At 44.8% G+C, this 21,359-nt stretch overlaps 1 protein-coding gene across 1 annotated transcript in view; it reads left to right on the top strand.

The window, feature by feature from the left end:
* Nucleotides 1-2,533: 2,533 nt before the first annotated feature.
* spega (striated muscle enriched protein kinase a) overlaps nt 2,534-21,359 on the top strand; it is a gene marked incomplete at its 5' end in the record, with an annotated part of 43,301 nt that continues 24,475 nt past the window's right edge. Inside the window, 5 exons of the mRNA XM_080834440.1 lie at nt 2,534-2,912; nt 16,156-16,242; nt 17,182-17,317; nt 18,291-19,735; nt 20,527-20,673. Of these exons, the coding sequence (XP_080690566.1) occupies nt 2,534-2,912; nt 16,156-16,242; nt 17,182-17,317; nt 18,291-19,735; nt 20,527-20,673 (2,194 nt within the window). The remainder of the gene's footprint in view (nt 2,913-16,155; nt 16,243-17,181; nt 17,318-18,290; nt 19,736-20,526; nt 20,674-21,359) is intronic.

The raw sequence follows: 21,359 nt of genomic DNA, 5'->3' as shown, positions 1-21,359 counted from the left end.
TGGGTGTTACAATAAGAGTCATCCAGTAATTGACCAATCTAATGGTTTCAGACAGTGAGAGAAAAGTTCAGATAACATGTTTAGCACCACCAGAAATGAACAGCAGGGGGCGGACATATGCTGCTTGGTACATCCCTTTTGTGACCTTTAAAAATGTTAAAAAGGTTAGAACGAAGGTCTCTTAAAACATAAAACATGTTCATTGGACTTGCAATCAAGAGAAACAAGGATGCTATTCCTGGTAAAGTGCCCAATAAGTGTTTCCTCTACGCACACTTTCACGTTAGTTACTGTTTTCACCTGAAATGGCCATAAATCCTCATAGTCATGTAAAGTTACCATAATGGTAACCAAAGACCATAAAACTCAGAGAGCACTTTCCCTGTTCTTGGTCGGTTTTTTGAAACTTTGATGAATGTGCAAATATTGATGTCCTTCATTTAATCTCTACATTTTCTGAGAAACAGGAACTTGCAGAAATAACTAAAGACGAAAAATATTTGTACACAGTAGACACATTCAAAAGTAACTTTGTTGAGATGCTTTGCCTCAAAAATGGATTTCATTCTGACAGCTTTATGAATATACTATGAATATACAATACTATGAATATACAATAAAATACTTAAAAAAAAACATGCAGAAATGACTTGTCAAAGATACATTTTGGTGTATAATAATACATTTCGATCACACCATACACAATATAATACATACATAAGTAAACTTACAAACGATTGAACACCACCACCCCCATAATCAATATTTATTTTTCTATTTGTGCCTGTGAACTGAGCATGTGGGCCTCTGTGAGATTCAGGTGCTCAGGCAGCAGTGTGTTCATCTGATAAGTGTTGATCTGATCCGGTGGTTGGTTGCTATCTTTGCCCAGTGAATCACAGCCCACTCATGCAGACCCTGTGTTCCGTCAACCAGGACCTCAGCACACCGGCCGCTCAGGGACAGGGCTGGAGGGAGGGGTCGGGTGTGTGTGTGTGTGTGTGTGTGAGTGTGCATGTGTGTGAGTGTGAGTGACTGAGAGACTGTGTATATCTGTGTGTCTGTGCATTTATATCAGGGTCTGTGTGCTTGTGTCTGTGTGTGTATTTGTTTTAGTCTGTGTGTGTGTGTGTGTGTGTGTGTGTGTGTGTGTGTGTGTGTGTGTGTGTGTGTGTGTGTGTGCATGCGCGTGTGTGTGTGTGTGTGTGTGTGCGTGCGCGCGTGTGTGTGTGTGTGTGTGTGTGTGTGTGCGTGTGCGTGCGCGACGCGTGTGTGTGTCTGTCTGTGTGTGTGTGTGTGTGTGTGTGTGTGTGTGTGTGTGTGTGTGTCTGTGTGTGTGTCTTTGTGGGTGCATATGTGCTGGTGAAGGGGGGGGGGGGGGTGGGGGGCGCCAAAAAAATGTGACCTATTCTGGGCACAGCTGTCACTTTGAAGCTGGTAGGAATCTTTTGTCACCTCCACAGGGAGTCAGCACGTGAAAGAGAGAGAGAGAGAGAGAGAGAGGGAGAGAAACAGAGATAGAGAGAGAGAGGGAGAGAGAGAAAGAGTAGGACAGAAACAGAGATAGAGAGAGAGAAAGAGTAGGACAGAGACGGGCAGAGCCCCTAAAATCCATTTTGAAAAGAGTGAAGTTGACTGTGGAGCTTTTGGAGGCTGATTGACAGAGAGCTTAGCATTGGAAAGGAGGCTGGAAAAAAGCGAACAGTCTGTATGGAGCCAGACCCCGTCTGAAAGAGCAGGGGTCAGAATTGAGAGAGAGAAAGAGGGAGAGAGAGAGAGGGGGGGATAGAGAGAGATAAGTGGAAGTCTGGGAGTGACTCTGTGTCTCAGTGACATTGGTGTTCCAGCAGCTGGTAAACAGAGACCCGGAGCCTTCTGTCTTGCTGAGCTCTCCTCCTCTTGGAGTGGCGAGACCCGGACCTGCTAATGCTTCATGATCCGAAGGTCTTAGAACCTGAGTCAAGCTGATCAGGGAAAGCCCCTGCACATTGCACTGCAGTAATAAGCCAAAGGTAATCAGCAGTTTTTTTTCCCTTTTCAACACTTCAAAGGCACTAGCTTTGTAACAAGAGGAGAAAGCACTTAAGTAACGACAAAAGTAAACTTTTGCTAATGCTTCATCCTCTGTTATGTATTGCATCAATAAGAATTAATTAGTCTGGTAAAAGTTAAAGTTTTAATAAATGGATAAATAGTAATAATAACAAGACTAGGTTTAATACATACTCAAAGTTTAATACATAATGATATGTATATGAAAGGCCATGACTAAAAGCTTTTGTTGTTGTGGTTCTGAAGCTGTGCTGGTTCTAACGTCATAATTCAATATGTGCAGATTGTTGTGGCGGTATACGGCTGGGACAATGGAAAGGGGATCTTGGGTGGTTAATGAGAGGCAGTCGGAGACGTTGGAGATGGACACGCAGTGGGCCTTCATGCCAACACATAATAACTAATCAAACCCTGGAGGTCTCTCATTGATGCCAAGTGGGCACACCACAGCTTGCGGAAAGTTGGCACTTTTGATTTTGCCATGCGAAGGGCACAGTTTCCCTCAAGAGCCGTACCAGAGAGAGTTGTGATGCCCTCTGCACGGGGACCTGAAGGCGTGGACGTTTTGGGCCAGGATCGGCCTGCTTCGGCGCCGCCCGTCTTCCTACGCAAGCTCAAGCGCGGTGCCGTGGCGACTGGGTGTGACGTGCGTCTCCGGGTGTCGGTCGGGGGCTACCCCGAGCCCGCGCTCCACTGGTACCATGGCGACATGCCGGTTGCTAGCAACGAGCGGGACCCAGGTGGACTGTGGATCAGAGACTGCCAGCCCTCTGACGGAGGCCTCTACACCTGCGTCGCAGTGAATGCTCGGGGGGAGGCCAGGAGCAGTGCTGTGCTGGCCGTGCTGGACCTGGGAGAGGGTAAGATGAGCTAAAGCTACAGCTGCTATGATGATGACCATGAGTGAAACTGCATAGAGAATTAGCAAGTCTTTGGCATGCCAGATCAGGGTTATACATGTTTCAGTCTCAGCTTATTTCTGACAGGGGAAAAAAAAAGTCTAGATAACTTTTTCAGTGATGCCATTATGATCTGATTAGTAAATGATGACAGAGAGGTAGATTTTTGAACTGGTTCTTTCCCACATGATCTAAAAGCAATTTAAGAGGTGTTGACTGTAAATGGAATCAGTGTGCAATTGTGGTGAGACCGGAGTACACCACAGTCAGTCACATGGGCCCTCAGATGTAATCTGCAGAGACAGATCATTTGAGTCATGCCTTCTTCATTTTCAGTTGCAATAGCAAAGAATCTGTCAGCATCTGTCTGTGCATATGTGTGTCAATGGTCCCCAGGTAAAAAAGTAACAATAAATTGCATGAGAGACTGAGGCTGGATGTCAGTGACGTGCACAGGAGTGGGCTATGGTTGCCCGTTTGCCCTCCTCAACTGAAGTTGCCCTTCCACAGGAAATATGTATATTTGCGATCAGGGGACGGGGGCATGGCAGCAACGGTTAGTGACAGTTTAAAATGATATTGGCAAAATTTGCGATCAGATGACGGGGGCGTTGCAGTGGCGGTTAGTGAGAGTTTAAATGATAGTGGAAAAATGTACGATCAGATGACAGGGGCGTGGCAGCGGCTGTGACAAAAAAAGAATGTTTTGCCCCTTTTTTCCAGGGCAGAGAAACTGCCCTTCAAAATTCCTGTGCACGTCCCTGCTGGATGTTATACCTTAAAAATGAGGGTGTCTAGGACAAATGTTACCAAGACTTTTAAGAGGTGAAAAGGTCACTTATCTAAGCATGTACTCACAAACGGTGAATATGAAGACCTAAGAATGACCATTTGCAAACACCAGTGTTTTGATATTACCTAACTTACCGAGAACAATCACACATACTTTAGTTTTTTAATCTCCATCAGCCTGAATGTAACATTAAAACCACAAATGCTACTCTCCTGTAGCCTGTAGAGAGGTCCGGTCACCCTGACTTTCATTTTTCACTCTAGCCGCTAAAACGTTTTGGTTTGTCCCTGGGGTGGACTGAGTGGTCTGGCGCTGTGTGATAAAAGACTAAGACCTAGTCACCACTATTTATTTCCTCCAGCGTGTGACTCACTGAGAGTGCTGAATCACGGCATGATGCTCAATGATGCTCAGTGCCGTGTGGCGTCACCGAGGCCAGATCATAATCACTGTGCAGGGCAGGCTGGCTGGCTCGCAGGCGGCTGAAGTTTGGGCACAGCTGAGGCAGGGTATGGGTTCCTTCTCTCACACCCACCATGGGCTGATCGTGACCTTTGGCTGAGTGTGATGCCTGTCTATCTGTCATGTACGCGCACACACACACACACACACACATACACACACACACACACACACACACACACACACACACACACACACACACACACTTGCACACACACACACACAGATATACACACACACAATCACACACACACACACACACACACACACACACACTTTCAATCACTCTGTCTCTCTTTCACACGCAGACTTTATCTCTCATATGCACATACACACACATATACAAACATAGGTTCGCTCACACAATCACACACCCACACCCACCCACACACACACACACACACACACACACACACACACACTGGTGAAAGTCAACTTTGCGTGACAATCCCCAGTCATGACTGAGCAAGGGTTACAGCTGTCTGATCTGTCACCACTTTGCTCCCTCTCTCTCCATCTCTCCATCTCTCTCTACCTCCCTCTCTTTGATTCTCTCTATCTCTCCCTCTCTCTCTCTATCTCTCTCCATCTCTCTCTCTCCCTCACTCTACCCCCCGCCCTCTCTCTCCATCCCTCTCTATCTCTCTAGATATTTATGTGCTGGTATGTGCTATGTATCTGGTTTCAGCTCTTTACTCTAGTACACATCATACGTTATAATAGCTTCACTTCATAGACATACCTCAGGCTTTATTGTGTCTGAGTCAATCCCTGTGAGGAGGAGGGGACTGGGGGAGGTGATGGTCATGTGGTGGTGGTCATGACGACAGCCATGATGTCAGTGTCGATGATGATTGTAATGAAGTATGTCTAAATTCAACAGAATGTGTGTGTGTGTGTGTGTGAGAGAGAGAGAGAGAGAGTGTGTGTGTGTGTGTGTGTGTGTGTGTGTGTCCATGGCAACAAGATAGTTGTAGTGGAGAACTTCAGGTTACACAAACAGGCATGTCAATCAAAACTGCTGGATGCGTATGGATGCATATAGTCCTGTGTGAAAGTTTCTGAAAGCATTTTTAAAGCATTTTAGGCATGCATTTGGTTGCATCATGTATGTCCACATGATAAATGTGTCTGTTTGTATGTGTGTTTGTGTGTGTGTTTGTGTGTGTGTGTGTGTGTGTGTGTGTGTGTGTGTGTGTGTGTGTGTGTGTGTGTGTGTGTGTGTGTGTGTGTGTGTGTGTGTGTGTAAGTTTGTCTATGTGTGTGCTCACACACTACAAGAGTGTGAGTGTGTTTATGCACAAGGCAGCACATTTCCCCTGCAGGCGTGAAGGTCGGCTCTTCCCTGAGTGTAATCTGCTGGAATTAGTGTAGAGGCTGGGCACCAGAGGGGTACAGAGGAGGTGTATTATGTGCCTCCAGAAATAGCCCCTCAGACCCACTCACTGTCCCCGGGCAGGCAGAGCAGATTTTGGGGTGTCCACGGACGGGACTCGGGGGGGCCCTGGAGATACCCTGAGAGTGGGGAGGACAGAGAAAGAGAGCGACAGAGGAGGTGTGTGTGTGTTTTGGGGGGAAGTAAAGAAGTCTTCGGAGAGATATTCATCGAGGAGGAATCATGATTAGGAGAGAGCTGCTGGATGCGAGGAAGTCTTTGAGGAGCGTCAGGAGGGACAGTTTTGGGGGCCCCAGCAAGAAGAAACAGAAAGGTGAGCTGCGTTTGGCGTCTGTCAGAGCTCTGTTGACGCCAGCGTTATGGACATAACAGAAATAATACCCAACCCATACACAACACATACATTAAAGAAACAATCTAAAGGAGAGACAATAATGTCTGTATCCATCCTCTCCTTCTATGTTAGTTTCATGCACACATTTGCATCTATATGTCTATATGTGGATCTCTATCTTTGTCTTACACACACACTCACACACATAACACACACACACACACACACACACACACACACACACACACACACACACACACACACACACACACACACACACACACACACACACACACACACACACACACACACACTCACACACATACACACACACACACACACACACACACACACACACACACACACACACAAACACACAACTGGGACTCATGACCCTGTTGCCGGGGGTGTCGGTGAAAGTGATTTTGTAAAATGTGTCATAAGTTTACAACAGGACTCTGTTCCATGGCTGTTACTCAACCATGAAAGGCTCAGAGGCCGCTGGGTGTCTATATGCAAATGCTGTCCTTTCATTTCTATCCCTCCTCAGAGCAAATCAATCTCAGAGGCACTGAAGCCACACAGCTCTATGAGACAGCTGGAGGCTAGCGTTATTACACTGATGCATGAGCAGAACGACGAGCCAACCTGCCCAAAATACTCTTTAAATCGTGAGTCAGACACCTGAAAGAATAACTGAAGGTGTATGAGCCATGATTTATTGATAAAGAAGGTTATGGTATGGGGTGCTCATTTACATAAGTTAAATAATGAATGTCAGTCGCTTAAGGTTAATGAAGTGAAAATTGTTGTTTTTCGGTTACCCAGTCTACAACTAAATCTGTGAGAGAGAAAATGCATCAAAGAGATGACTAGATAGGGATGGAGCAAACGTTCTAGTACAATTACAGTTCTAGTTCCAGTTCCATTAGTTCATTCTATAAACAGGCTTACATTATGAATTAGGGGCAAAATGGGTGACCATGGTCTTTTGAGCACAATCATTATGCTTTCACTTCATGTTAAATGTTCTGGGGCAATGGATGACATTTCCATGTTCTACCCCCTGCAGCTAATCACTATTTGGCAGGGAAGCCAGAAATGGCTTTGTTTGATTTCCGGCTCTTGGGTGCTGGATGAAAGCGGACCTTTGACATGCTGATATTTACTGCAAGATCAATGGTGCTGCGTTTTGCAATAGGGAGCTTTTCATAACCTGGGGAAAAGAAAGAAGTGTCTCCAGTAAGCTTGCTTGTAATTCTTAGTAACTGGGTCACAATATCTATCGTGGAATATCTGTTTTACACTAGCTGTCTTGCCAGTTATAGGCATCGTACTGTAATGCTTAAAATGGACACGTCTTGGTTGGTGTGTAAGACTAGCCTATGTTCTGTAGGCTGACATACTGGGGAGTCTGCCTATTCTTAGAGAGACTATGCCAGTATTTCTGTGACAGAGGACGAGACGGTTTTGGATGTGTCGGCTGAACTCTGACATCTGTTTGCCAGGGTATCATATATTCAAGCTGCATGCTTCTCTGAATGGTTGTCAGTCTTGGAGACCTACACTTGGGTTCTTAATCAGTAGAATGTCTGATAAAAATGCACTTTATTTTAAGTGTAATATGAGAATCTCAAGGTTCAGGGTATGGCACTGTATTTTGAGATTAGGGATGTCTGGCAGAAACAGACGTTTTGCCACTTTGGCTTACAGTTGTAATTAGATGGATGGCAAATGACTTTGATGCATAGTTAAGTCCTGAATTCTTTTCTCACTGTAATTACTTGCAAACAGGGACAACACACATTTGAGTGTAATGCACATTTCAGCACACACACTTGAGTGTAACGCAATGTACTTTATGACAATATACTACACATTATATATCGTTATCCAATGATTATATATAATATTTGTATTTGTTATAAACAGGTCATTGACACTAGTTACTTTCAAGCTTGCACATTGTTGCACTATCACCATTGAAACAGAAAACTTTATTATCAACCACACACAGAATTCAGGACTGATACTGAATGTGCAGGATGACAGGGATCTTATACACAGACACAACACACAGGGCAAGGGTAAACAAAGACACTAAAATTACACCAGGGCATTACACACAACACAGACTAAATGAAAAACAGAATTACGCACTAGTTACGCACGCTTACACAGGGCACATTCTAACTTTGTATACTAATCACAGAAGTAACATTGACATGGAACTCCTAGAATCACGGGAAGGACATTACATTACGCACACTCACAGAAGCACAACATTCTGGCACGCTACAATAGATAGACTGTATCAGGACGCTACTATGTGTCGACATGCATTGTGTCTTTAGTTATTATCAATATCCTTATTGCTACAGACCAAGTATTATCTTTGTATTTTTAAACATGTTGTTGTTTTGAATGTGTTCATACTCAGAAAAGTACAATGTCATGTGGGATCACATGAGCAGTATACGCTTTATGTCATTTTTGGTTTTACCAGGATTTTCCTGTTATGATTCATAACAGTTGAAGCAGTGTGGTGGAACACTTAAGGTCTTATGAAACCCTTGTGAACTGAATAATTCATATCCACATTGCTGAAACCATATGTTAAGGGCATTTGAAAGTCACATAGGCTACTGTACCTCTTTGTGGAGACAAGTCTTAAAGTCTGCTCAAAGTGTTGCTAATGTTTTGCTAATGTTTTCTTGCTACTGCTGAACTGGATACCAGACACACACAGCAGTAATGTGGTTGTGTAAAAAGCACTATACCCTAGCAGCTGGGTACTGTGGAGAGATTGCTCCCCCCGCTGAGCTGCAGTCTACATGCAAAACTGCTGCTGTCCGTCTGGTCGCAAGCTATGGATAACTCCTAATTTTAGTTTGCAAGACACAAACCTCAATCCTGTCCTCCCTCTCTTTCTCTTTCTCTCTCTCTCTCCCCCCTCCCTCTCTGACTATCTTTTTTAGAGTCTTAGAGTTTGAACACAGTGCCTGTGCTGAAAGTCTGAAACATTGCGATAAGATAAAGCCCTAAAGTGCCTGAGTGCTCAGCAATATAAGAACAAGCTGAATTCCTGAGCAGCAACACACAAGGTCAAAATGTATCCCCTGCTTTCTGAGCGGATAGATACTAACCACACTGAGACTATGACAAATATTACATCTTTGTGAGTTATTTTATGACAGTTTATTAATGAACTTTTTGCATGTAAGAGGATCTGGGTGTATGTTAAATCAGTTCTGTGCTGGACTTTCAGGCAGTGCTTAATTGTTTGACATAATTCACACATTTTCAAAGAGACATTAGATCCTCCTCCATGTCATAAAACCCATGGCTTCCATTACACTGTGAAATGACAGAGCAGTGAGTGGGTGGGATGCAATCTGTGTAGGAACTGAAATTAGTTTGTAATCATTTATTTAGGCGGCCTGTAGGACATGTTTATTGACTCCAAGCTGTGTAATGGAAAGCTTTTATTATGTTTGCGCTGAGTCGAGTTGAGCGTGTAGCATTAACGAAGAGTCTCCCAGTGCTCCACGAACAGGCTGTTTATTGATGTCTCTGCAGCTCCACCCGAAAAAAACAAACACACAACCATCCCCCCCCCCGCCCTGCCGTAATTAACCTGCACTAAATGCTCCGCGTCCGTGTTCGTGTCCAGTGGCGTAATAAATTCTCCTCTACAAAGAGTGTTGACAAGACGCTGGTGTGACTCTCTGGACGTGTTTGTGTGCTTGCTCGCCTCCTAAATGTCACCCCCACCCCGCCTGTTCACAATCCAGAGCAGGATTAAGAGCTCCGGTCTAGTTTCAGAACCCCCCCACCCCCACCACACACACACACACACACACACACACACACACACACACACACACACACCATGCACACACACACACACACACACACACACAAACACACACACAAACTGCGTCCCTTTAGGAGTGAGTCCCCTGCCATTAATTGAGGTGGCATACCTTTGGGCTCATGTTACAAAGCCCCACCGTGTTGTGTGACGTAAAACAAAGAGAGGGCCAATGTTTCAGCAAACATGAACATGGTGTTATGTGTTGGAGACATGGCACTGAGTTGGTCATGCTAAGAGCAGTTAGATGGTACTAAACTGTATTTTTTTTTATCAAACTTTGATATGCTCTTCACTGAGAAAGACACATTACCACACATAATTCGAAATAGTAAGGACTGTGTCGTTTCACCCAGTAGCCACTTTTTAAAGCATTGTTTTTTAGACTATTGGTCAGATAATGACAAGGCTATCTCAGGAAATCACAGCCGGCAGTGGAGAACGAGGCTCCACAGATTACTGTGGGAAACAGTCACTGGGTTCAACCTGTTAATTGGCAGATGTAGTCTGGCAACAGCCTTGTGATAGGACCACCACACACTGGGGTGGAAGATTTCAGTGAACAACATGTCCTCCTCTGAGAACACAAACACTATAGCTATCCGTGGGAAAGATCTGGACCAGACTTGCCCCTTATGTGCCGGGCCTTTGTTAGATCTGGTCTAGATCACAGGGGTGGACTAGATCTATTCGATCCATGCTGATCCAGGCAGTCGGTGCTGAACCTGTCGGTCTCCCAGGATCTGAACTTACGACATTGAGGTCACCGGACGCAGCAACCCAATGGACAGATAAGCATTAAGTGCTGAGACAGAAGGCGTTCAGTCAGTGGGATGTGATGGATGCAAATGGCCAAATGCAGCCTGCACGACCAGCGGAAAGGGTCCTGTGAATGCTTGTCTGCTGACACTGCTGCTGATTCCTTTAATATTTTGCACACATTGACTGTCGCCATGGTGATGAACCAAGTACCCTGTTCTGTGACTATATCCATTTTGTCGGTTTCGCTGCAGACAATGTGGCTACAAGAAATAAATGATCGTGCTGTTCATTTTGGGTGCTATTCATTTTGGGTTGTTGTGAAGAAATCAGAATGGTGTATTCTTTGTTTATCACATGCAGTTAGTGCCCCATGCATTCGTTCAATCTCAGGCCATTTTTTTTAAATGTGGTTCACCCAAACCACAAAAAAAAGCGAGCTAACCAAATGCTTTAAAAACTAATAATGAACAGTCACTCTTAGTTTCCCATATCCACTGTTAGTTTCCCTTGCTCAGTCAAAATGTCTGTCCAAGTTGTGTTTCCTCATTGAGGATTCATCCCCATGTCTGCTTATTCCTTCCCATTTTTTTAATAAGGGTAATTGTGCATTTGGAGTGTGTTTGGATACCATCTTCTGTCCACATCGATCCTGGTTAAGTGAGATGTGAAGCGGGCAGCTTGTCTTGCGTTAAGCGCAGAGTGTTTTTATTGATTTGCATGCGTTTGCAAGAAGTCCCCCGAGACGATTTGTGTGTGTCTCTCTGTGTGTGTGTGTGTGTGTGTGTGTAACGCTTTAGCGACTGCTGACTATACGAGCTGGCCAGAAAGAGGGGCAGCACATTCTCCCGTCGCTTTGTACACACAGTAATGATTTATCAATAAAATGTAATGGTCGGGAAGGGGGAAAAAGACACAAATGGCAGAAACACCTAATAAGCCAAATGTGTTTTCTCAATCTCAGGCATTGGACACTTTCATCAGGATATGGCTTGGGCCTGTAAGGTCTCTAATTATTTTCCCTCTCATTTGATGGATTCACATCCAGTGACAGACGTTTCTGTGAGCTTGACAGAGTGTGTGTGCGTGTACCAGTTAATTAGACTATGTGCTTCAAACAGCATATGATGCCACTGGTGTGAGCCTGCATTTAAAATAACCAGCTGTGATTTATCACAAACAGGACCATATTCAAATTGATGCGAGCGCAGATGGCACTGCCTACTGCACGCGGCGTGTTCATCTTACTTCACATAACTCAGACTCTGTACAGATCCTTCTTCCCCACTGTATGTGGCTGTATGTGAAAGTGAGCGTGGGGATATTTGTATGCATGAGATGGGAGAGCTGGTAATAGCCAATGCATCAAATATGGAGATGTGTACTGTAGTGTCACAATGCTAATGGGCACTGGAGAGATGGGACTCTGGGCTGGGTGCTGCAGACCGGTGCTGAAGCTGTGCGGAGAGGAACTGATGTCACTTTCAGGTTGCTGTTCATCACAGTTCCAGCATCCCCAGCCACTCCCTCAGTTACTGTGACATCACAGCTCCAGACAGACTCCCAATGGATAATTCATGTGATGTGAGCTGAGAGCTGCTCTCTCTCTCTCTCTCTCTCTCTCTCTCTCTCTTCCTCTTCCATCTCTTCCCACACTCTGCCACCTTTTCCTTTCCCTCTCTCTCTCTCTTTCTCTCTCTCTCTCTCTTTATCTCTCTCTCTCGCCTCCCCCTTAACACCCTATTTCTCTTTTTATCACACTGCCCCTCTCTCCCTCCACCCCCTTCTCTCTATCTCTCCCTCTTTCTTTCTCTCTGGAGATACTAATGGGCGAGGGGGAAAGGCAAAGAGAGGAGATGTAATGGAACATTTGCAGTGTTTTCACTTTGGGAATAGGCATCCCTCCATTTCCTTTGCTCTCTCTTTTCTCACCCCCTCTCTGACAGAGCCTATAGCATCTGTGGGATGCGCTAAGCTTTTGCCCTCCCTCTCTCTTGTTCTCTCACTTTTATTGCTTGAGGCTGTGAGTGACGTCACAGAGAGAGTGGGCAAGGGAGAGAGAGAGAGAGAGAGAGAGAGAGTGTCAGAGAGTAAAAGAGAGGGGGTTTGTGTGAGAGAGAGCAAGCGTCTGTGTGAGAGAAAGAGAGAGGAGGAGGAGTGCGAGAGAAAGAGAGAAAGAGGCAAGGAACAGAGAGAGAAAGGGAGTCTGCAAGTGCGGGCGGCATATTTTTCCTCTGCTATTGTCCTGATGCCGGTAAGCTTCCCCCGTCCCACCCTCCTCTAGGTTCTGACCTCGGTTCCCCGCTGTGGGTCCCCCTCCTGGCCAGCGATGCTCTTTTCTCCGCTCTGGAGCCTCTGCCTCCACTACACCACCACCACCACCAGCAGCACCACCAGCAGCCGCAGCTGAACCTGAGGCTGGGGCTCCTTTTGTTTCCCCTTCCCCCCCCTGGAGGAGGATGTGCGCGGCTGAGGGATGCCGAGAGCGAGATCAGCTGCTCCCACACCTGACGCTCACAGGGGCTCATGCACAGCATCTACTGGAGGGATTCACACAAGAACCAGTGGACCGATTCTGAAGCAGACTGGACTCCTTTCTCTTTTATTCCTAATATTCGTAATTCAGTCATTTGATTCCTTAAACAAAACAAAACCAACAAACCCATGATGTTGTTTAGTTTGCTGGAGTAAAAAGGTCAATCTCTTGAGGTGTTATCCATCAAGCTACCAACAGGTGCCCCATTGATTTTATTCTGCACATTTTGGACTTGATGAAATCATGAAGAAGATCTGGTCAAAGAAGAGGTTCCAGGTGAGTAAAGAGTTCCTTGTGTTCCTCCTCACACTCTTTTCTCAATGCCAGCTTCCTATCGCCGTGTCTAGACAGCATAAGGTCACCTGTCAGGAACTGCATATCATTGACACACTTCCCACAGCCAAACACCAAACACCAGAGAGGATCTAGTTTACCGGCCATGTTTGACCGATAATTCACACTGTACGAGCTGTAGCCTGTAGACAAACAGTTGTGTGGTTGCCAGAGAATCGGTGTTGCTGCGCAGTTGCCTAAAATTATTAAAGGCTTCTACATCAGTGAAATCAGTGATATTGGGAGTACTTCTGGGGCCATTTTTATGTCTTGTTGCCAGGGTAGCAGAGCAGCACGCGCCTCAACTGCTGGAAATGGTGGGGCGACCAAATAAATGAAATAAAAAAAGAGAGATAGGAAAAAAAAGAAGGAAAGAGGAGGCAGAGAGGAGAGATTATCTACCGACTGCGCAGTCATTCCCGGAGTGATGAAATACACAACAGTGCCGCGGCAACATGAAGCTACGGTAAACTAGCGCCGTCTGCCACCGGGACTCGGCACCATACAGGCGCTCGCTCAGGATGCTCCGAGGAGGGAGCACAGTAGGTGGATTAATCTAGGAATCCTTAGGGTGGAAACTTGCACGTATTTAATTTCATTTAATTTCAATCAATAACACCTTCTAAGATGTATCTATCTGGTATATAGAACATATACTAAACAGCAGGGGTTTTAAATGTACAATTACAAATGTTTTATTTCATTACACTATGTAAATCAATGACACATTCTAAGACATACTCATCTGATCTATGGATGATATTATCCATTATGTAATGTGTTTTAAAGTGAGATTTCATTTTCTTGCAGAAAACTGGCCACTCCAACCGGACCTTTGGGAGATTTACTCATGGTGTGTGTAGGTTTATATCTCAGGTTAGATGATTACTGTAGTCATGGACAAGGCTGTCTTTAATACCTCAGGTTAGATGTTTACTGTAGTCATGGACAAAGCTGTCTTTAATACCTCAGGTTAGATGTTTACTGTAGTCATGGACAAAGCTGTCTTTAATACCTCAGGTTAGATGTTTACTGTAGTCATGGACAAAGCTCTTTAATACCTCAGGTTAGATGTTTACTGTAGTCATGGACAAAGCTCTTTAATACCTCAGGTTAGATGTTTACTGTAGTCATGGACAAAGCTGTCTTTTTTACCTCAGGTTAGATGGCTACTGTAGTCACGGGCAAAGCTGTCTTTTTTACCTCAGGTTAGATGGCTACTGTAGTCACGGGCAAAGCTGTCTTTTTTACCTCAGGTTAGATGGCTACTGTAGTCACGGGCAAAGCTGTCTTTGATACCTCAGGTTAGATGATTATTGTAGTCATGGACAAAGCTGACACAATGGCAATGTGTTTGACAGATGCATGTTCAATATGAGCTTGTGTAGCAACAGCTCTTAATTGAAGCAATGACTGCGCAGTGTTGCGTAGGACCTGGACACCGGTGATTTAGAAACCCGTTAAAGACTTGTTATGCTTGATTAGGTATAGGTTAATCTTATCAGTTTAGTCATTCCTTGTGATTATCTTATAAATATTTGGGCTTGAAGTATTATTTCCATGGGTGTGTATAAGCCACTGTAGCCTAGAACTGTCTCTTTTATACTTTAAAGTCAGTAGACTGATACAAAGTGAAGCCATGAAATTGCTTGTCATAATCCAAGCAAGCTGTGTGCACTGTCAGGTTGATCTTGGGTGTGTATTTCAGTGGAGCGTGGTTGTGTGCGAATATGGGTCTGCATGTGTTTTTTTGTGTACGTGTATTTGTTTGTATTTGGGTCGGATAGGTTGTGTAAAGAATGCACACCTGTGTGTGATTGTGTGTGTGTGTGTGTGTGTGTGTGTATGTGTGTGTCAGACTAAGACGCTGGTTTCTATGGTAACTGTGCTTCTCTGTTTACCCCTTTTTTGCTGCCACTATGGAAGTGAAGTTTTCCGCTCCTGCAGGAAGCAAACCTCTGGTAAAAAACAACAACAAATAAAACAAAACAAAAACATCTTTCACTGCTGCACTTCTTTTATCCGACTGATCTCCAGTCTCCCATTCCCCCTTTTCATTCCCTCATTGAGACTATTTAAAATGCAAAAATATGCTCTATATTGAAACACGTTTTTTTTGTCTTCTTGTCTTTCTGTTTCATATGCAGAGTAGTCCTCTAATAAGGCAGCCGTAAGCACTAGAGGAAAGGTTTTTCTGTCTTCATATATGAAGAGAAACACTTTGTATTTGTTGTGTATTTCATAACTCCCCCTGTGCTCTGGCATACTGTAGGTAGGGCAGTGTGGCGTAGGCTGTGAAATGAGTCTTGACGTTTGTGCGTCAGCATTGTCTTGCGAGCACTGCTGAGAAAGAAAACATTAGTCATAGCACACATGCTGTATTCTCATCTGCCAAGCAAACTTACTTTTGGAAAAGCAGGCTGCTTCAGTGCTCACCCTTGTTATATTTCATGTCAGTCTATTTGCAGTGTTGTTTTGAAGAGGCTTGATGGAGAAGGGCTGGATGGCAAAGGGGGTGGGGGGTGGGGGGGTGGAGGGGGCGGGAAGGGTGAATCATGGTCCTCTAATGCACCTGGATGCCACCTGTTCAGCTTATCTGCCCCCTATTCTCAGTCATGTCGGCATGAAATGTGATTTGGGTTGCTGTGTTTAATGTTATTTGGCCCCTTGCTCTTCCTCCTCCTCCTCCTCCTCCTCCTCCTCCTTCTCCTCTCTAGACTCAGAGAATACCGAGGATGAGACGGCGGAGGCGCAGGTCCCCATGGAGACCAGAGAGCGAGGCAAAGGAGCGCAGGGCCAGACAGGTAATTATCTGTCTTTCGAAGTGTCTGTCTGTGCTTACCTGTGCTCTTGACAGACACTCAGACACAGTTTTCTGTCCTTATCCTAATACAAATCGAAAGTACATTGATTTAATTTTGTTAAATCATTTGTATGAATATATTTTATAGTCAAATAGGTTTAAATGTCCTCAAGATATATATGTCAATGTGAATTGTTTGGGGAAACTGTATCCGTACACAGGAGAGGACCACAGTCACTTAACAGCTTAGCCAATGCTTTTAGGAAGGAGAAGCCGGTATAAACTTTGATGAGGCTTTTTAAATGTCTGGTTTTCCACCTCTACAGTCCTCTCTCATGAAAAAAACTACACAGATGCAAAGAGAAGTCACCAGTCTAATTATAGAACCTGAGGAGTTCACGAGTAACACAAATCAAATTCATGTGCTGTCATCGGTTGCCGTGTAGCACACACAAATCACTGTTCAAACTCTCTACAGTTTATGTTGGCACGGTAACAGTGATAATGACAGCTCTAAAGGAGCAAAAAGAATAGGAAAGGTTTTTTTTGCTGTTCAGCCAAACTGATTGATTCAACATTTGTTCTCGCCTCTGGCAAACAAAGCTGCCCACACTTAATGTTTATTCAGATTCAGAGCAAAACAGGACTCCCCCAGTGGGCATATTGTGTTCGTTTTTAACCACTGTTTGTTCTCATTCTGGCTGAATACTAATTGTGCTGGTGAAAATGTACACTCAAGAATTTCTAGCCTCCAATACAATGGCATTCAACAGTGGCTGCTCAAAGTGTTTATGTTCATGTCTTAGGTAATCAATTCAATTATTTTCCAACCTACAGTGCAGCTACTGCATGTGGCAGTGTAGCTACAGTATGTGGTGACATTGCGCAGTGTATATGTTTTACCAACACAACAGTATTTGTGTGTTTGTATTGTTCTTAGGTATGAAGATGGCTGACCGCACATTGGATCCTTATGGTCACGACCCCAGAGGTGTCCAGGACCCTGTGGTGGGGAGGGAGGTGTTCCCCCTCGGCTCCAGACCCCCCGGCCTGGCAGACCCATCTCAGCCTGGCAGGCAAGCACACCTGGGGGGTGTAGAGAGCCCCCCCGTCAGGCACCTGGGCGTGGAGGCCCTGCTGCGGGCATCCCAGGCCAGTGTGGCCCGGCCCTCGTGGGAGTCGGAGGAAAGCACGTCGCTAGGCAGCGATTACTGTGGCAGCATGTTTAGCCTCTACGGAGGAAGGACTTTGAATATACATCCTTGAGAGCAGGGGCAGAGGGGACGCAACAAAAAAATGACCAAAAACCAAAACAGGCCCATTTACAATTATACTGACAGACAGAAGTCTATACAAACCCAAAATCTAGTCACTTTTTAGTTTTCCATCCTTTTGTTTTAGTTGACATTTGTCATCAGTTATTTCTCAAGACCTTTTCTTTGAAAACCCATGCTTTCCTTTGACTCCATACTTGTTTAAGGGATTCCATCTTTGAATGAGGTTATTTGTGTAACCATTCATAAACATTTTGTAAATACTTTATAACAGTTTATCTGACAAGTAGTAAGACCATATTCATATTATGTATTGTAACATATAGAGTGTTATTTATAATATGTAATATGCATTAAATGTTTACGAATAGTTACAAAAGTGAACCAGAAAGTAAATTAATTAAAAAATGATGGAGTGTTTGCATGTCACTGTTTTTCGGTTGCTGTGACATGGCATGTTTCTTTCAATTATCACGCATGTTTTATATAGTTTATATGATCAGTAAGATTAAAGTGCCTATTTTTTTCATAGTCACATTAACAAAAACATCATTCTAAACGTATCTGTATCCAAAGTGATAGATACCCATTGTCAGCATTAGATCTTAATGTTGAATTCCACCAAAAGATTGCTCTGTGCACCTACAAACTGATTTCCCCCAGTCTCCCTCTCTAACATGCATCCTTAATGGTGTGGCCATTACCAACCCAACCTTTCCCCCACTGGAAGACCATTGCCCTAACCATACATTTTCCCCAACTGCCCACATTCCAGGAACCAAGTGGACACCCTTTTAAAGGTCAGCACCCCCAGTGTTCAGTCCCCACTGGGTCAAACACAACAGTGTTCCTCCGTGACATCCCCCCTGCCTGGTTCTGATGAACCTGGACCTGACGCATCGTTGCCCAGTGACACTGGCCACCAGCAGAGCTTGGGTGGCCTCATGACCCACCAGGAGATCATTGATGTTAAGGCGAAAGCGAAAAGCTCCAAGTCCTACGCGTCCTCCCAGAGCAGTGACTCTCAGGATTCACGCAGAGACTCTATGACCTGCCAGACCCCGACACTTTCTCGAACCGGCTCCAGGATCTTCGACAAGGTACGAGCCTTCGAGGAGCGCAGGCACAGCGTGGACGTGCTGAAGGGGTCAGCGTCAGGTCGCTCCTGGATGAAGTTCGGGCGAGCAGCGTCCATCGACTCAGACGACCGGAGCAAACAGACAGGAGCCACAAAAGACAAAGCGATATCAGACGTGGCTCTGAAGAGGTCATTCTTCAAGCAGAAGGCATCTTCGCTGGAGGAGGGTAGCAGCAGCAGCAGCGGCAGAAGCTATGCTCAGAAAGTCCAGAATTTTCAGAGTAAATTCACGGAGGAGCTCCACCGAATTAAACATCTTGTCGGGAGGCCCAGCCTGAAAAAGGCTATGTCCACAGAACAGCTCTGCGAGACAGACAAGCAGTTCTTGGGCAAACTTGAGCCTATCTCACCCGAGGTCGTTCAAAAACTTCAAGATCGAGAGAAAAGGCTCGAAACAAAGGCTGCAGAGCCTGGAAAAGTACAGCCACCACAGACCTCAGTCAGAACACAAAGTGATCTTCAAAGAGGAACAGAGGAGAAACAGCCTCTGAAGGACCAAGATCCATCACGCTCTGTAAGATTTGAGACACAGACCGGAAAAGACACACTGATCAGAAAAACAGAGACAGAGAGAGGAGGTGAAGCCAAGCCTCGGATATTCCCAGCGATCAACTTACCAGGCCAGTGTTCGCCCAGACTGCCACGCAAGAGTTCATCCAGAGAATCCCCAACCCCGTCAATTCCCCAGCCCCTCAAAGAAATGGCACCAAAGCAGGAGACTGAGCAGCCAGTTGCCAAGAAAGAACGGAAATCTTCGAGCCCTCATTTACAGAAGGCATCCACACCAACAAAAGAGGTACCGGTCCAGCAACCTCTGAAGCCCTCACGGCTGGCCAGCTCAGTGCCTGCACCTGTCTCAACATCTCAGAGGGCCAAGGAGGAGAAACTACATAGAGGGCCCTCCCTGGGGTTGAAACTGACCATCCCCACCATCGTTGTTCAAGATGAAACCATGGAAGAGGAGGATGAGGAAGAAGAAGATAGGATAGAGCAAAGGAGAACAAGAAGAGAAGGAAGGAAAGGGAGGAACCAGAGAAGTCGGGGGAAGACACATCACAGTTGTCCAACATCACCTGAACAAGGTGAGACAACCTATTTGTGGTGAATAATGATACGCGTGAAGTGAAGCACTAGGGTGCCTGAAGGTTGTGCTAAAATTATCCCTTGCTGCCCTTTTCATGCACAAAATTTTGAGCAAAACGTCCCCAACTGCTCGTTTCAGTCAGAAGAGAAATAGGTCAGGCTGTTTCTTTTGTGTTTGTGGGTAACTAGGTAGTCATCATCCAAGAAACAATGCTACTATAGTCTCATGGCAACAAAATCTATTCCACCACTATTTTTGTCTTTATTGTGTTTATTTATTTATTTATGTAAAGTTGCTTTAGTTGCAATGTACTTAATTGATTTCAGTTTATTTTAATCCAATATCAATGTTCATCAAGTGTTTCCAATTAATGCACTTCTCAAATAAGCACACATTGTTACAAATTCATATTTATAGGAACATCATATAAAAACACACATTTGGTTGGTAGCCTCTTCACTCAGTATGGTTCCATTCAACTTTAATGGTCATGAGATATGTGGGTCAGCTAGTTCATTTGTCTGGGTTCGCAGGTATTTCAGTATTTCCAGTACAGATGAGTCTTTAATTCAGTTGAACTGAACTGAACATGCATTTGATTTTAAATAGGTTCAGTTCAATTCAAATCACAGTTCAGATATGTATTTCAAGTGGCTTGATTCAGGCGTGTGTGACCCAGTTCAATTCAGTATCTCCCCTATACCACTTGACAAGAGGCCAGCGAGCATACACATACTTTCCCACACTAATATAAACAAGTGACGCATTTCTGTGGCTGCCACCTTCCAGCGGACTCCTCCGATGACTCCTACATGTCAGCCGAAGAGACCCCAGCGGAGGCTCCCCACTTCCAGACACCTCTGAGGGACACGGAGGCCTGCACTGGGGCCGAGGTGCAGCTCAAGTGCGTCATCTCTGGAAGCCCCCTCCCACAAGGCAAGCTGTTAGACAGGACCACAGCTGCATTCCTTGCCATGCCTTCACTCTAAATATAGCCTGCCTGGTACTCGGGTTGAAGAATATTATTGTATCATATCGCACGTCATTATGGGTATAATAATAGTTTTACGTTTTTTTCTGATCCATTAAATTGATTATTAGAATCCTAAATTCTTATTTTTGTAATTATATTTAAATTCTTATTTGATAATACGTTTATTTTCATTGAAGAATGATCCTGACTGCTTCAAAAAGAATATAAAACAAATGAAAATGATCAGAACAGAAAAATGTCCAGCTACCCATAATGACAATGCCAAGTTTACAGGATGCATTACAGAATAACCACCATATCTTTCTCTCACTTCCTTTGAGTGTGTTTTGGTGGGGGTGGGATGGAGAGTCAATGACAATGGATCCAGGCCACTAGCTGAGGGGGTGGTGATTTAAACCCAGTGACAATCAATCTGATGGAGGTCAGCCAGTGACCCAAGGGTTGATGGACCACCATTGTTGTGTCTTTTCAATCTCGTAACCCCTTCTCCAGAGTGTCTGTGTGTGTGTGCGTGTGTGTGTGTGTAAGTGTGTGTTTGTGAATGTGTGTGTGATTTGTGTGTCTACCTACAGTATATGCAATTGTGTACAGTATATGCTACAGTGTCCAACTGAGATGTGTGATGATC

Source organism: Sprattus sprattus (assembly GCF_963457725.1).
Source record: "Sprattus sprattus genome assembly, chromosome: 3".
NCBI classification, from domain to species: domain Eukaryota; kingdom Metazoa; phylum Chordata; class Actinopteri; order Clupeiformes; family Clupeidae; genus Sprattus; species Sprattus sprattus.
Note: the sequence above shows the minus strand (reverse complement) of the source record. Positions and strands in the feature narration are given on the sequence as shown.